At 38.2% G+C, this 16623-nt stretch overlaps 1 protein-coding gene across 1 annotated transcript in view; it reads left to right on the top strand.

The window, feature by feature from the left end:
* The window catches only part of TENM2 (teneurin transmembrane protein 2), a 543058-nt gene that overhangs the window by 494488 nt on the left and 31947 nt on the right, over positions 1 to 16623 (top strand). The window contains exons 16-22 of the mRNA XM_009890877.1: positions 1635 to 1845; positions 6395 to 6514; positions 8011 to 8272; positions 8985 to 9252; positions 10411 to 10554; positions 12112 to 12361; positions 15581 to 15601. Of these exons, the coding sequence (XP_009889179.1) occupies positions 1635 to 1845; positions 6395 to 6514; positions 8011 to 8272; positions 8985 to 9252; positions 10411 to 10554; positions 12112 to 12361; positions 15581 to 15601 (1276 nt within the window). The remainder of the gene's footprint in view (positions 1 to 1634; positions 1846 to 6394; positions 6515 to 8010; positions 8273 to 8984; positions 9253 to 10410; positions 10555 to 12111; positions 12362 to 15580; positions 15602 to 16623) is intronic.

The following is a 16623-nucleotide window of genomic DNA, read 5'->3' as shown; positions in this document are numbered from 1 at the left end:
AGAACGCAGAACGCTGAGAAAAAGTTCTCAGAGCTTAATAGGAAAACTGCCTTGAGTTATAATCTGAAGCTAAAGGTGTCCTCACAGTGATTATATAAACTGGGTGGAAAATGGAGTCTAGTAAAAAAAGAAAATTCCTACCGCCACATTGGAAAGGATTTCAAGATCAATGGAGCTCTTAATGTGACTAGGCGACTGACCTTAAAGCAATGTATAGCTCTCGCAACAAGGTAGTTTGTCTAACTTAAATTTCCTTAGGGGGTGAACAAAGCATTGTCAGCATACCTTGGCAATTTTGATTTTAGATCAGAAACAGTCATTTCAGGCACACACAATCTGTTGGAAATACAAGGCTAATCGTAAAATAAGAAAGCCTTTTATAGTTTTAGATTTCGGTTTGGGTTGGTTTGTCTTTTGTTGTTGTTGCCTTTCCAATTATGACTGTGAAGGGTAATGCTGGTCTGTTGTGCATTTGAAAATCTTAAAAATACATGAGTCATGATCTCAGTCTAAGGTACTTTTGTCAGCTAACCTACTGGAACATTCTATCTTGTGTATGCTATTCAGTATATGCCCAGGTGATATTTGAATTCAAAAATCAGATTAATATGCCTTTGGGAGTCTCTGAAAGTTTACACACCTAAGCAGTTTGAATGCCTGATTCTTGCCAGAGTAGATGAAGAAATGTTTCTAAGTTGTTAGAGGTGGTAATATTTTAAAGTCAATGGTTATTAATTTCTAAATTACAGTAGAATTCCATTGAGAGAACATATTTCAGTTAAATTACGATACCAAAGGAAAGGATGATGCTAAAAGTTGTTACTGTATGTGCTAAAAATAGTCAGTTGTGATTTATGTAAGTGTACAGATCAGTCTCCCCATTAAGGATTCCATTTTGATTTCTGGTGTTTAAATTCTGGTTTTCTTAACAAGTACTTCTTAAGAAATATTCTTGATGGACAACCTAATAGATAATATGATGACTGAACCCACCAGCTTTGTGACTGATCCTTCCTTGTCCAAGCATGTGAGCAAGTTCTGATTCAGACATTTGTGGGAGTTGGGGGTTGCAGTAGTACTTCCCTATTAGTTGCCAAAATGGGTACAATGTAATTTTTATTTTACTTAGGTAAAGGTAACTTACTCTGTCAGCCCCATCTCCTTCTCTCATATCTCTGGAACAAATGAAATTAAACAGCATAATTCCCAAGACTCTTATAGCCCAGCAAGGAAATTTAAAAACTTTGTAAAACAAAAAGTTGGAAAGATTAAAAAAACAAACAAACAAAACAAAAACAAACCACAAAACAAACAAACAAAAAAGCTAAGAAAAAAATCCTGTACTCCTTCCACTATTCCTTCTTCCTAATTTCAACCCTTAACAGATTTCTTTGGGATTGATTCTCATCTAACACTGGTGTAGATTAATTGTAGCGGTAATGGCGTTTAACCGGTGTACTTGAGAAAGTCTCATCCTCATTGCGTTATTGGTTCACTTACCAGTTTTGTGGCGTAGAGATGTTATGAAGAGTAAGATTAACATTTTTTTTCCCACTGCCTTTAGATGTCCATTAGATATTATTGCTTGATAGCACTGTGCAGCGAGCTGAATCTTGATGGTTCTTACCTTTCAGATGGCTTGGTTGACTGCCTAGACCCAGACTGCTGCCTCCAGTCTACTTGTCAAAATAGCCTGCTGTGCCGGGGTTCACGTGATCCTCTTGACATCATACAACAGAGCCATTCTGGTTCACCTGCTGTGAAGTCATTCTATGATCGAATCAAGCTCTTGGTGGGGAAGGACAGCACTCATATCATCCCAGGAGAAAATCCCTTCAACAGCAGGTAGCAGCTATAAATATGACGCTGTATCTGTGCAGTTGCATTGCAGGGGAAAATTTCTCCCGGAGACTTTTTTCATGTTTTAGCATGCGATGCTGCTTTCAGGGGCTTGATGTGTTTCCGTTTCAGGCATCATTCCAACTGAGGGCACTCTGTTGCACTTTATGATGTGGCCTTTGTTTTATAACACTGAGTTTTATTAGCATTTTAGCATGACCTAGAAGAAGGTTCCTTCCACTGAGTAGGAGCTTCTGAGGTTTATCTTTTATTAAGACTGCAATCTAGAACCAGTGAAAACGCAAACTATTTTCCAGTTAGAAAAAAGTTGCATTTTATTTACTGCTGTTAACCTAAGTTTCAATAATAGAATAACGTTTCAGATTATTTTTAAAAGACATTAACATAGGGAGTTTTATTATTTATTCCTTACATAAAACTGTTTTACTTGCTGTTTTCCTTGCATCATTAATACATCTGAGTAGATTTTCATTTTCTTCTTGGATTTCTTTTTTTATGTCTGTTTTCCCTATGATTATTAATTATATATTTATAATTAATCTAAAAGCCAGCATGTCATTAATTGATATTTAATGCCATTGGATGCTTACGAGAAGAGTGGTGTTACTATTTATCAATATTATTTAAATATGTCTTCATGGAACGATGCTAAGAAATTGATGAACATGTTAATTATGTTCATATTGCCAAAGTTAAAACTGAAGAATGAACTTCATTTGAGATAACGCCCAAAACATTGGACTTCATTACAGGAAACTGTTTTTTCAGTCAGGATTTCATTATAGGCTTACTGGTGATGTAGAGCAAGTCACTAAATATTTGTCTGTAAAAGGAGGATCCTAATGTTTCTGGATACACCAGGCAGGTCCCCATTGCTTTCATTCCTATGATGCTCAAATAGCACAATAATTTCTATATTCTATTAGAAAAGCTCTGTTGCATCCTGTTCTATATAATATAGACTTTATTCTAGTCTATAAAATACTCTATGCGTACACATATGAAGTTGTTTGGAAAAATGGAAGAAAATTGTTCAGTTTTCATCTAAATTTGATGTGATTTTTTTTTTTTTCTCATCAGCCCTGGAAAAATAAAATGAGGGAAATCTTGCAATTTTCTGCAGTGTTGCATGAAAAGGAAAACAAAACAAGAGAGAAGCTTACTAATTCATGAGTCTGAAGAATTTGTCCAAAAACGAATACAGGCTACAGCATAAAAAGCATGTAATCCACAGGCTGGTTGGTACATGCTGCTCTATATATGTTAGTCAGCAAAATTTCCTTGAGTGAAGAAGAGCAAGCAGTTTCCTGTTACATATTGTATGCTAACCAGTGCTTGAGCAGTTGCCTCATTAGGCCACCCAGGATGAAAATTAGAGTATTCCCTGTATCTGTATTCCACTATCATCTCACAGTGTTCAGCTGTTACTAACACGATCCCACACTGTATTCCTAAGTCTTGAAGTATTTTACAAAAGCGGGTGATTTTCATGCCAAATTTCTAGACGAGTATAGTGATATGCAGACATTCTTGCGCCATCCAAGAAATATGAGAAATCATATTAGAAATAATCAGGCTGTTTATGTAGGGATATGGGTTGGAGTCTTCAAAACAGTCTAAGAATTGGAGCTCTAGACTAAGCGGGAGCTGGGCACTTCAGTCCTGAGGCTCCTTTGAAAAAATCTCATTTGAAATTTGAGATTTTTTTTCTAAAAATATGTTTCCTAGGGTTCCTGGTGGCAGGAGTCTTAGTTCTGTTCTATTCATCTGAAGTACATTGCGTATTTTAACGTATCTTTGCAAATGGCATATTAATGACATTTTAAAATCGGCCTTAGCCTCCAAGTTGTGAAGGTGCTTTTGAGAATTCTACAGCTCAGCTGTTATTTTTGGTACCAATTTTAGGCAAATCTAATGGATAGTGTCAAATTGAAAGTTTTAAAACTAAAGTTTTTTACTTTTAAAAAGTGCCACAGAGTTAGACTCCAAGTTCAATGTATACTGAACATAGTCTCGAGAAGTAGCTACCATGAAAGATAATGGCTTCTCTCTTTTCTTAGCTCAACATCTCAGTCCATTGAAAGATATGAAAAAGTGGGACAAAATAGTGGTTATGACTTTTTTCCAGTATTAGTATAAGAAAAAGAAGTTCTTTCTTACCCTTCTAAAGCAATAAATAACAAAATTTATTGATTGCAAAATTATTTAGATCTCCCTGATTGTTTCTATGCAGAAACAAGATGAAGTGAAGTTTTCAGGGGAAAAAAAATAGCGACGTGGTTTTACACATTTAAATTCAGTGGTAAGAAAAAGGACTTAATGTATCAGCTTAATTTGTCCGTTACATTTTTAAAAGATTACCAAAAAAATAGGTTGTCCTATGTGTGACTATTAGTCTACGTATTATTTCTCATAAATCCAGATTTTAGCTACAAATTCTAATATCCGTTGTGTTCCATATTTTGGCATTTTAGAAATAAAAAGGAAGATTATTGGCCAAAATGTTCTGACTCAATTATTTCCTGAAAAAATAAAATTGAAGGTAGAAAAAATTGTCATGAACATTAGTAGTTCTCTTCTGCCATGTGATTTCTGTCTAAATCTTCTTTCTGCACTGCTCCCTTATAGAAGCTTGAGTGACTATCTTCCCACACCTATTTCTGTGCGTTTGTAACATAAAATAATTCAAGCAAATTGAATAATGCCAAGACAATTCTCTTGGTCCAATGTATTCCCAAGTAGATTTTCTCAACAAGTATCGATTTCTATTAAATTCTATATTCTGTTACAAAATGTTGATTTCAGGAATTAAAATTCGACCTGGAGGGTCAAGAAATAGTTGAAAGTTCTAACAGGAAAGTAACAGAAATGGCTCATTTTCATTAATTACTTTATTTTTGATGTAATATTGAGGAAAATACTTTGTTTGGAATAAAAATACGAGGAAGTAGTTGTTAAATAGCCAGTATAATACCGTTAGAAATTTACATCACAGCACCTGGAACATTTCAGAATTAACAGAAAAGACCTGAAAACAACCTCTGGTATTACTAATGGAAACAGATGTTCTCTGATATGTACGTCACTGTAGAAAGACGAGCATAGGGGATAATGCAAGCGTTATAGCCCTCCCACACTTCAGCTGCATTTTGTCACTTTGGGGCAAAACACAGCTGCGTTTCATGCCCGTGTCCCGCTGCTCGGACCGTGGGACGCTGTGGTGTCAGGGTGCTGTGTCTGTGGGTGCGCCTGAAATCCTGCCTGCACACAGTGGGTTCAGAAACGGGGCTTCTCCTTTGCTGGCGCTCTCTATAGCTACAGATGAGATGCTAGAAGCACGAAGTGCTGAAATAGAAATCTCTTCGCCTAGGACTACAGCAAAATTCAATTTGTGATCCCTGAGATTATGGCTTGCAGTGGGATGAACTGTCTCCCCATTTCCCAAGATCACCTGCTCCTTTCTTCCCGTTTCCAATGTAGAAATGGAAAGTATCTGCACGGAGCTTCTCCTTTTCCATCTCCCTTTTACCGTGCAGCTTCCCCCAGTCACCAATCTGCTCCTCTCAGGGTAGAGGGAAGGTGGAAGGGGATGGAGCCTCCGCTCCAGCTGGGAGAGGAGAGGGGCAGGAACAGACTGGCCGTGCGGAGAGCAGCCGAGCGAGCGGGGAGAAGCGGGCTCGCTGCTGAGAGGAGAGGGGCAGGAACAGACTGGCCGTGCGGAGAGCAGCCGAGCGGGGAGAAGCGGGGCTCGCTGCTTCCACTGCTCAGGAGGCTGAGAACGCAGCCAGGCGGGCAGCAGCGATTTCCGCCCGCTGTGCACTTAGCAGCAGCAAAGCACTCTCAAAAGAGAGAAAGACTGACTGTGCCTCTTACAGGAATAACCAGTCTTCATCTCCTTTAGGTTAAGCAGAGTCGCTTAACCTCTTGGCCGAGAAAACCCTTTATTTTATCTGTGCATAAGGCTGGCCTTAAAACCAAATCCTTTCTCCTGTTGACAAAGTGAAAAGCAAGGGTTACAAATCAGGACAAAACGCAGTGTACAAACACCAGTCGCTCCCTAAGATGAAGGAATGCGAACCTTAATTTGGAAAACTAGTTGTATGAAAAAAGAGGTATGGCATAACACCATATTTTTCAATTGTATTAGGCATCCACAGACACGCTGTTGTGCCCAGGGAGGTTTTTGAGCAGTGTTCAATCATTATTTCAGTGGGACTTCAGGGTCATAGTTCTGGCTTGGCTGAATGTGGGGTAGCTTTCTACTCTGCAAAGCCTTGTTAAACAATGAGACAAAGCCTCATTAGACAAGGAAGGCACTAACTCCCATTCTGTATACACACACTTCACTGCATAGATAAGCAGTTTCTTGATTTAAGTATATAGAGGGAGCTGGTATCTTCAGGATTCTAACAATCTTTGGAGTAAATTGGATTTAGGGTAAATGAGGCACATGTGTTCCGCTACTCAGTTTATAAACAACGCCACTTTGCTTTTGTAACTAACTTTAATACCTTTCATTATCGTTCTCTTTCAGTCTTGTATCTCTTATAAGAGGCCAAGTGGTGACTACAGATGGAACTCCTCTAGTTGGGGTCAACGTGTCATTTGTCAAGTATCCAAAGTATGGCTACACCATCACTCGTCAGGATGGCACGTGAGTTTGCTTGCTTCATTGAGTACCTATTTCATATGTAGTATCTTTGCTGATTAACAGATGGTGTGATCTAATGGAACCATGTGGTATCCTGCATTGCATTCCTCCCAGGGCAAAGAGCTATTAAGTAAACACAGAAGTAATTTTTCACATGGCATTTTGAATACTAACTGCAAGTAAATATGAAAAGGCTGACTTCTGATAATAATGTGTTAGCAGGCAGACTCCTTTCAAATAAATTGCTCTGTATCTATGAAAACATTTGTGGACTACAGTAATATCCAGCTGAGACCAGAGATATTTTATTTTAAAATGCAAGGCAGGCTAACACTGCTAGGAAAAAAAAAATAAATAGCATCATTATAGAATAGTATATTTTGTTAAAAGTTCCCTTCTGCCTTTCTTTCCTTTTGAAGATCCACTATCTTTTGAGTTTCTTCAGGGTAGAATGTAATCAAAAGATTCTAATTGAATATATTTAGACAATTTCCTGCTGTGCAAAAAAGTGCTTTTTCCTCCTTGTATCAGCTGATTTGATATGCACACAAATTCAGATAAACAAAAATCAATGTGACATGGTTTATCTAGTTTACTGGCTATGGTAACTAAAACAGTATATCTGTGACACATGCATTGTAAACATTTGCCATTTTATCTTGATCTTGCATGCAAACAATTGAATCGAAATAATTAATATGAGTCAACTGAACTACAGGGAGTATTTCGTTTTCACATTTCCTAGAATATTATTCTGTATCATAAAAGTATAATGTTGTTGATTTCAGTGGTTTAATACTACAGTAAACAGTGAGCTGAACTGTATTTAGATCTGAGTAGATTATTGAAATCATTGAGTAATTTGTTAATTTGCCAGCATTTACATGAAACAACTGATACCTACTTCTCTTGTGAGAACAGCCTAGAAGTATTTTACTCATTTAGGCCAGATTTCAAAATGCCTGCGCATTGCCACGTTACTGCTATGATTATGCAGGGGACTGGGATTAAATATCTGATCTCTCTGGAAAATGATAATCAGTTTTCCTGGGGACGGGAATTCTTATCTTATTCATAGAACACAAACAGCAACACTTTTCATTAGTATTCTCTTACTGTCATGCCTCCCATTCTGTGCTTGATGGACAGCATCTTTTAGGAAAGGGGGAATTCAGTGTCCAGCTCAGTATGAACTTGGCTTCTTTGCTGGTTTTATATATAATGGTGGTTTGGTGGTAGAGTAATTTTTAATTATTTAATGCAGATTTTATAATATACAGGAACAAGGTTTGTCTGGGTGACTTCAAATCATTGCTTGTCTTGGCTGGATTTCAGTTGTCTAATTGCCAGAGGTTCAAATCCCATTACTGATCATTTGAAGCACGACACTTGAAATATAACTATTGCTATAGGTATACCTATATATCTGTTTCATTAGCCAGGAATGCTATTACTGGAATTATTCAGTCTTGTCACTTCTAAAGCCCACATTTTTCTAGGTTTGACTTGGTTGCAAATGGCGGAGCATCCCTAACCTTGCACTTTGAACGGGCCCCATTTATGAGTCAGGAAAGGACAGTATGGTTGCCGTGGAATAGCTTCTATGCCATGGACACACTTGTGATGAAGACAGAGGAGAACTCCATTCCCAGCTGCGATCTAAGTGGTTTTGTCCGTCCTGATCCAGTCATTATTTCATCACCACTTTCAACTTTCTTCAGTGATGCTCCTGGCCGGAATCCCATCGTACCAGAAACCCAGGTAAGAACAGCGTGAGTGAAAAGGATATAGAAATCAGTGGTCAGATGCTAGTGCTGACCCGAGCACTTACCACAGAGTCACCATTTGTCCCCTGGAATTGCCGTAGCAAATCCCTCTGTAGAGTTGCATTCATTCTGACAGATACCAGGTTTTCTAATGAGGTCTGCAGGAGATATCCTAGGTTTATGTCACCCAGACACCCCAGTTCATTGTTGACTCCCTTGCTTCTTCTCATTATCATGGAATATATCAAGTATATCTCTCTATTTTAGTTGACAGCTGAGGTGTTTCAAGAGATTTTTGCAAAGGCTTGGTGTGTGCTGCTAACCACAGGCTGTTTTCTAGGACAAAGGAAAACTGTACTGGTACTATTGTTTCACTAGTTTATTCAGTTAGTCTTTACTTTATACTGTTAGTGGAAGTGGCAGGTTTCTGTGACTGCATTTCTTATGTTCCCCTTGCATATGACTTGCAGTAGAACTCTGTACTTCTTTGCCCTTTTGCCAGCAGTGGGCTATTAAAAAGGAGTGTACACAGATGCCAAATAATTATTTGTTCAGAAATGGCAGCTGAACTGCATCACTGCACTGATTTGAGGATAACCACTCCCAGTAGTAGAAAGTCATAAGTTCATAAGAATATACAAGGCTATTTTAGTCTAAACAAAATAATGAATCACTAATGTAAAATGTTTGATCTTTTTCCTGTTCAGGTTCTTCATGAAGAAATTGAGATCCCTGGCTCTAGTATAAAGCTCAACTACCTGAGTTCCCGTACTGCTGGATACAAATCCTTACTTAAGATTGCCATGACTCAGTCACTTGTGCCGCTGAATCTAATCAAAGTTCATTTGATGGTAGCAGTAGAAGGGCATCTGTTTCAAAAATCATTTCAGGCATCTCCCAACTTGGCATATACATTTATCTGGGACAAAACAGATGCATATGGTCAGAAGGTTTATGGGTTGTCAGATGCTGTAGGTAAGTCAGCATATACAAGCTCCAAAACTTTCCAAATAACACCTGTAATTCTTAGTAAGAAAAGTGCAAAGATTTCTTATGGAGAAGCAAATATAGACCAAACAGTTCTTGTCTTCCTGACACAATTTATCTTTGTATTATGTCTTTTATACACGTTAAAGATCACATTCAGAGGGTCTAAACTCCATCAACATGCCTGTGTTTCCTGATCGGTAGCTGACTTAGAAGGTTTAGACCAGACAATGGGGAAAACTGGCCACAGGAATTTAGGTGAAACCTAGTCCATCACTATGTTTCTATTTTCATTCAGTTAACTAATGAACCTCATGCTGGACTGGCTGGCATTCTTCAGTGCATTTGGATTTTCATGCATGCTGTTATTGTAGCCTCTTGTGGTATAATACATTTGAAATGAAAATGGTGGTTTTCTAATGCTGTTCAATCTTGTAGCTCTATAGCTGTTTTTAGTTCGCTTGGTTCCAGTGGGTGGCAAAAAGAGTGACCATCATAATATTTTTAAGTTTTCGTTTTCATTTGAATATCAGAACAATTTCCATACAAGGCCAAAAATCACCATCAGAGCTGTGCCAGTGTGGAAAGAAAAACTTACTTTTAAAATCTTACTTCTTTTCTATATTTTCTAAAATCATCTTTGCCATAGCTTTTCTTTCTTACGTTATTTCATAAGGTGTTTCTTTCCTGAGTAGTGCTTACAGTGTGCGTGTGCTTAAAAGCGCACAAACTTTTCACTGCTCCTTGCTATATGGTATGTAAAATGAACATACTAAAAAAAATGCTGTGAACATCTGGCAAATTAAGAGTTTGATCTTGTCCTGTTATCTGATAGAATAATTTTATTACATTTTAAAAATTGTATTTCTCACTCATCTCTCACCAAACCAGTCACTTCCCAATGCCAGCTATTCAAAGAGAAGTGATCAGATCCCTGCAGAGTACATGTGAATGAAGTTTCAAATTTGTGTCTAGCGGAAGATCTGAATTTAATATTGTAGAATAAAAGAGAGGAATGTAATCATTCCATCTTCTTGAGTGGGCTGGGGAACTGGAATGCTGAACGATTTGACTGTGCTCTGGACATTTAATTCAGTGTTTGTTCAGCAAGTATATTAAATTGTATTTTATTTTATTTTATTTCAGTTTCTGTGGGTTTTGAATATGAGACTTGCCCCAGTCTCATTTTATGGGAGAAGAGGACAGCACTGCTGCAAGGATTTGAACTAGATCCTTCAAATTTAGGAGGATGGTCTTTGGATAAACATCACGTACTTAATGTCAAGAGCGGTGAGTTAGTTAATTCCATGTATTTTCTGCATTATATGGAGTTTTGTCTGTGAACGCTTTCTATTTGCATTATACTTACACTTTAAAAATGCAGTTTCTCCACTCTTTTTGTTTCATCTTTATCTCGGTAAGGTATGGGACATGTCTCAGTTGTCAGAAAATTTTTGTAAAATTTCAATAGGTATTTTACTGTTCTGTACAGCATGACTTTCCTAAAGTCCAAATCTTTATCCTCTATTCTGTCATTCGTTTATTCCCCTGTAATGTTTTTCTGTCTTCCATCCCTGTTTTTCTGATCTTAACCACAGCCATTCCTCTTGTTTGACCTTTTTCCCTCTAATCTGAGATGGGGCTTAGAAGGCCTATGAGTCTGCAATGAGATACTGAGTCTCATTTGTCTTTTTCTTTTGTTGCCTGTTTGTTTCTTCCTCGCTTCTCTTTGTCTTTTCATATCCTAAGCTGACTATTCCTGGTCTTCACATTTTATGAGGGATTCTTAGGAAGCTGAGTCCTTAGCATGTATTGCATTTGATCCCTGCAAAGTGTTTTCTACAGCCTCCCTGCTGATCCCTGCATTAACAAATTGCAAACTATATTGTTGCTCAAGAAATCTATAGTACTGTTCAGAATAGGCCAGATCAGGCTATTTGAACACACTTTAAGTGCTGTGCAGCGGATCAAACACTGGTGAGATAGCCATTTGGATAGTGCATGACACTCGCTGTCGTCAGCAGTGGGGAGCCAGTTACTTTACATTAGGATCATACAACTGCATTTCCAAAAGAACATGAGGCTATGAGGCTAAAAGTTTCCGGCCAGATATCTATGATCTTTGATACATTGAAAATGGTCACTCTGCCAGAGAATCCACTCCCTTCTTGGAGCAGGGGTCTGCTCTCTGAACAGGTATTTTGAAAGGAAATCCTATCCTAGAGGCATTTCTTGAAATCTAATAAAGATCCTTAGCACTAGCTTCCCTCTTGCCTTTCGTCACTGATCCTTCACAGCCCTTATAGGAGTTTCATCGTTCTTCTATCTTTTCATTTTCTGTGCTATCCTCTTCTCTGACATCTCCATTTTTCATTTTCCATGAAAAAAGTGTGAAAGACTGAGAGGTGGAAACAATAAGGTTGGCACAAAATTCCAAACAAAACATAACATCGGAAACTGGAGTGAGAGGATCCAGGGACACAAATAAGGAACATGTTCTCTCCACTGTTTGCCTTCTCACTTCCCAGTTAATAAGACAGTCTAAACCATTGTGCCAAGCCAGAGGGATGTATGGCAGTGTTTTCTTTCTGAATGAATACCAAAGAACTCTGAGTTCATCTCTGGGCCTGTGTTGTGTGTGTTTGTGTGTGTTCTTTAACAGAGAATCTTCATTACACCTTTATTTTTATACTGCAAAGCTCTTTCACTCTTCTTGCACCGTTGAAGAACCAAGTGCTGGAGTCATTTCAGTGTACAATCCTTCACAGCAGCTGTTGAAAGAGAACTACCTGAACTCCCCTGCAATGAATGACTGTAATAACCACTTCTTCTCCTCTTCATTATTAGGTATATTGCACAAAGGCAATGGAGAAAATCAGTTTCTAACTCAGCAGCCGGCTGTGATAACCAGCATTATGGGGAATGGGCGCCGAAGAAGCATATCCTGTCCTAGCTGCAATGGTCTGGCAGAAGGAAATAAGCTTTTGGCCCCTGTAGCACTGGCAGTGGGTATTGATGGAAGTCTGTTTGTTGGAGATTTTAATTATATTCGGCGTATCTTCCCATCCAGGAATGTTACTAGTATATTGGAGCTGAGGTAAGGTGTTAATCTTAGCACTTTGTTTCTGTAGCCTGTGCTCAAATCAGCCTTTACCATTACTTTTTATAATTTTGTAAAACATTGTCACTTTCAACCTATTTAAATTCCAGTGGAGAAATGGGGCACAGAAATGCATAGTTCAAAGTCTGTAGCTTATCAGAGCAATGACTATAGAGAGGGACTAAAGAGTACAAACTAGCTTGTACAAAAAGCACAAACCACCTTCTGTCCTGTTGGTGATTATTTGATACAATCTCCCCTCAGTACTATACATCATTTAGTTTTGATTGGAAACTACAGAATTGACTGCCCTTAGGTATTGAGCCACAGTGATAAGCAAAGGTATAACAGTCTTACGAGGTTAGAAGGAAGGTTTTCCTGCCAATGATTTTGAGAGCCACTTTCCCACTTCTTTCTCATACTTGTAAGTCTTTCTGTAGGTTGGCAAGCGCGAGCGAGATTGATGTACAGAGTCACTCTGCATCCTCAGAACTCTTTAAGATTGTATCTCTGTCCCCCCGTGCCCTGCACCCCCACTCCCACCCCCCAACAGTAAGATTTGGTCACTTAATAGGGAAGGCTTGAGTGTAGAGTGTACCACTTCACCCATTTCTGTTCCATCTCCTTTTTTCATTCTTCTAGCAGGGGCAAGAGCTATTGCTTCAAACCATAACTCATGTAACCGGACCTTATAGTTACAGCACTGTTGAGTATTTGCAGAAAAATGAGGAAAAATAGCTTACACTGGCTGCCTTCTGACACTTCTGTGGCCCACTCAGGCAATAGGATTAGTGCTCTTGTAAATTGGATGTAGCTGAAAAGTACCTTGAGTGTATTTAGGTCATTAGCCTTTTTTTTAACGGTATGGCCAATAACCTATTCCTGTGCTTCCACTGTACTTCTAGTTTTTAGTTAGTGGGAAAAAGTGCGAAACGATTGGACTGTTAGAGAATAGGAGGCCTAGCTCTATTTTATACCTCTCTTCCATTCATGTCATTCTGTTGATGTCACTGTTGTGAATTCTGATTTATATAAGAGAAAAGAGATCCGATTCGGGCCAGTTCTCTGCCAATAACCTATTCCTGTGCTTCCACTGTACTTCTAGTTTTTAGTTAGTGGGAAAAAGTGCGAAACGATTGGACTGTTAGAGAATAGGAGGCCTAGCTCTATTTTATACCTCTCTTCCATTCATGTCATTCTGTTGATGTCACTGTTGTGAATTCTGATTTATATAAGAGAAAAGAGATCCGATTCAGGCCAGTTCTACTCTGAAATCACTCTCTGACACCTACCTCATACACCATCAGGCTGCCTCATTATATTTAAAAAAAAAAAGTCACAGATCATCCAGTGCTTTCTGCTAGCAGCTCGGTATAAACCACAGAAGGTAGCTGGTATGGATGTGTGACCTGCTAGAAATATTTATATCAATATACAGTATAACTCTGCATTATGTAGAATATGCTGATTTTTTTTTCTAATTTGTTCAGTTCTGTTTAGTTTTCTAGTAAATAGGACTACAGCTTTATAGGTGAAGAGAAACATTTTCAAATTAGGATACTTAATATAAGGCATTTATATGCACCTTTTTCTAATTTGTTCAGTTCTGTTTAGCTTTCTAGTAAATAGGACTACAGCTTTGTAGGTGAAGAGAAACATTTTCAAATTATATGCACTTCAGTTCCTAATATCAGCCAGTGAAAGCTTCCTAGCACACCTGATTTTTGAAAATGTTGTGTCCAAGTTCACAACAGTATTAGTCTGAGTACTTCTCTTTCTGTCTATGGAAGAGATAACTTGGGCTTTTCAGCACGTGTGAGGGAAAATGGGAAAGGACATCAGTAAAGAAACAGAAGATGGACGTAATCTGCTTTTGTCCACTTTCTCTTTTCTTTTATGAAAGCCTGTTTTCCATAGTGTAGTTTCTTTACCTTCTGTTATAACTGTTAGCAATGAACATTAAAGCTATTGTATTTTGAGTGCTGTTGGACTGGTGCAAATGACTTGACACACAGATTTTTAGGATTTGCAGTGATGCCTTTTGCCCCCTGTTCCTCTAAAGGGAATTAAGGTCCATTGCAGCAAACATCATCCATAGCGGTAATTGTGATTCAGTGGTCATCTTAAAATCTGTACAAGTTACACGGTAAGAGTTTGAAGATTTGAGCCATTTAAGTATGAACAAGAGCAGAGTCTTCAGGTAGTATCAGGTAACTTGAATAATGTTACAAATAGCATGTCCCTAAGTATTACAAACCAAATACATCACTTTATTCACAACGGATGTAATTTTGGTTTTACATAAGCCGATATACAACTTGAGTAACTTTATAAGTCAGAATACCCCAGTGTGCATATTTGCTTCACGCTGTCCTTTATGAAGGTGCCTGATCTGAGTGGCTAATAGGAATTTTGACTCGAGTGTTGCATGTCACGGTTAACATTGGTATTGCAAGTTTGGGGCTGTGCTTTGAGCGCTGCAGCTCAGGAGTCATGCACCTCTTTGTTTCATTCAGTGGATATTCCTAAACGGAAATGACATAAACACAGTGAAACACTGTGGCGTGGAGAATGTATTCATTTACTTCTGGGAAGTAGAGAACACTTTTCCTTCGTCTTTGTGTCTAGACAGTAAACAAGGGATCAGCCAATCTCCCATTGTACAGTATCTTCCTGCTCACTTAGAAGGCTTTTTTACCCTAAGATTTGCTTTGATGGGCTTAAATAGATACCAAGTAGCATCCAAACTTGCTTTAAGCAATTATTTCAGAGACTGGGGGAGAGGGAAAAAAAAAGTGCAGTAGAAATTTGTTTAGAGATAAGCTGTTGGAAAAATATTTTTATTAAGGTTACCTCCAACTGGCAGACAATATCCTAAGCCCTTCCCAGTTCTCTATTCAGAAAACTGCCAGTTTCTCTCGCTCCTAGCACATAAGCTCCACATGTTTTCATGTGAAAACTCTTTCAATGGTCCAAAGAGTTTCCTGTAAAATATATGGGGGGTGGGGGGTGGGGCAAAGAATCCTACTAGGGAACAAGCTTGCAACTCTATCACTCCCAGTCACTCTTCATCCATAAAGGAAGCTAAGGGTAGCGCTGAAAAGAGATATCTTCTCCTGTGTCCTTTTGTAAAATAAAACAAATACTATGTTTGCTTTACCATCTATTCTTCAGCTAACTGTTTGTTCTTTTTTCTTCTGTTCCCTTTCTATAAAGAAATAAAGAGTTTAAACATAGGTAAGACACGAGCTCTTTGCCATATAATTTGATATGGTTTGTTTGCTTCATTGTGTTTGCTTTTTGTGTTGTGCTTCTTGTGTAATGTTATGTTCTTCATGTACCATATATAGAAACATTTTTATGTGCTAATTGTGTGTTATGAATATGATAAGCGTTAGCAATTATGAAATGCAGTCAAAAAGCAACCAAATAAGTTCTGACAGTAATTAGAAATTTCTAGTAGAATGCAAGTATAATGAACCCCAAGCTAACTTCTATATAAACACTTCTCCCTGCTGTCTATAATTGGTCTAAATGGTTGAGGTAAACTACAACAGCAGTTTTACAAATGCCAGAAAGGTTCACAAAAGCACTAATGACTGCAAATAGGTCAAAAACTCATTTTCCGGTCATTAATGATTTTCTGAACCCTCTGTCCTTTTTTCATAATTTAGTTTCTATTTTCTTTCATCAAATACATTTAACAGTCAGTCAACCGGTGGGGTTGGTTGTATGCAACCGCTAGATGCAGTCACTGTAAGATCCATGAGGGAGGCATACCTTTTCCAGACATTAGGAGAAAAGATTTTTCATCGTCTCACCTGAGCACTAGGCCTTCTGGGTGGCAGCAGCATAGGAAATGCTTGTACTGTCTTCCATGTCCCACCTGGGATGAGGGGGATGTTCACCCTGCAGAATATCAGGAGCAAGAACAAGAAGAGCTGTTGTAAACTACTCCCTAGTGTCCTGTGCATCACCCTTTTAAAACTATGCTTTCCATTTCTATACCACAAGTTAGATGCAAAAGATGTCTGGACTAAACAATATAATTTCCCCATTACAATGTATTTTGGTATGGCAAGTGTAACTCCACTAGATTTTCTTATCTGGATGAGTTCATTCACAATTAACTAATGATTATCGGTGATGCTGGAGGATCATAATTTGCAACTATAAGCTTAGTTAATTTTCCAGGTGCTTAGAGATTTGCTCTGGGCGGGTTCTCTTTTTGTTTAAATGTAAAGAAAAGCTTTTGTTGC

Source organism: Charadrius vociferus, unplaced genomic scaffold (genome assembly GCF_000708025.1).
Source record: "Charadrius vociferus isolate BGI_N301 unplaced genomic scaffold, ASM70802v2 scaffold108, whole genome shotgun sequence".
Classification (NCBI taxonomy): Eukaryota; Metazoa; Chordata; class Aves; order Charadriiformes; family Charadriidae; genus Charadrius; species Charadrius vociferus.
This window is presented reverse-complemented; position numbering and strand designations above follow the sequence as displayed.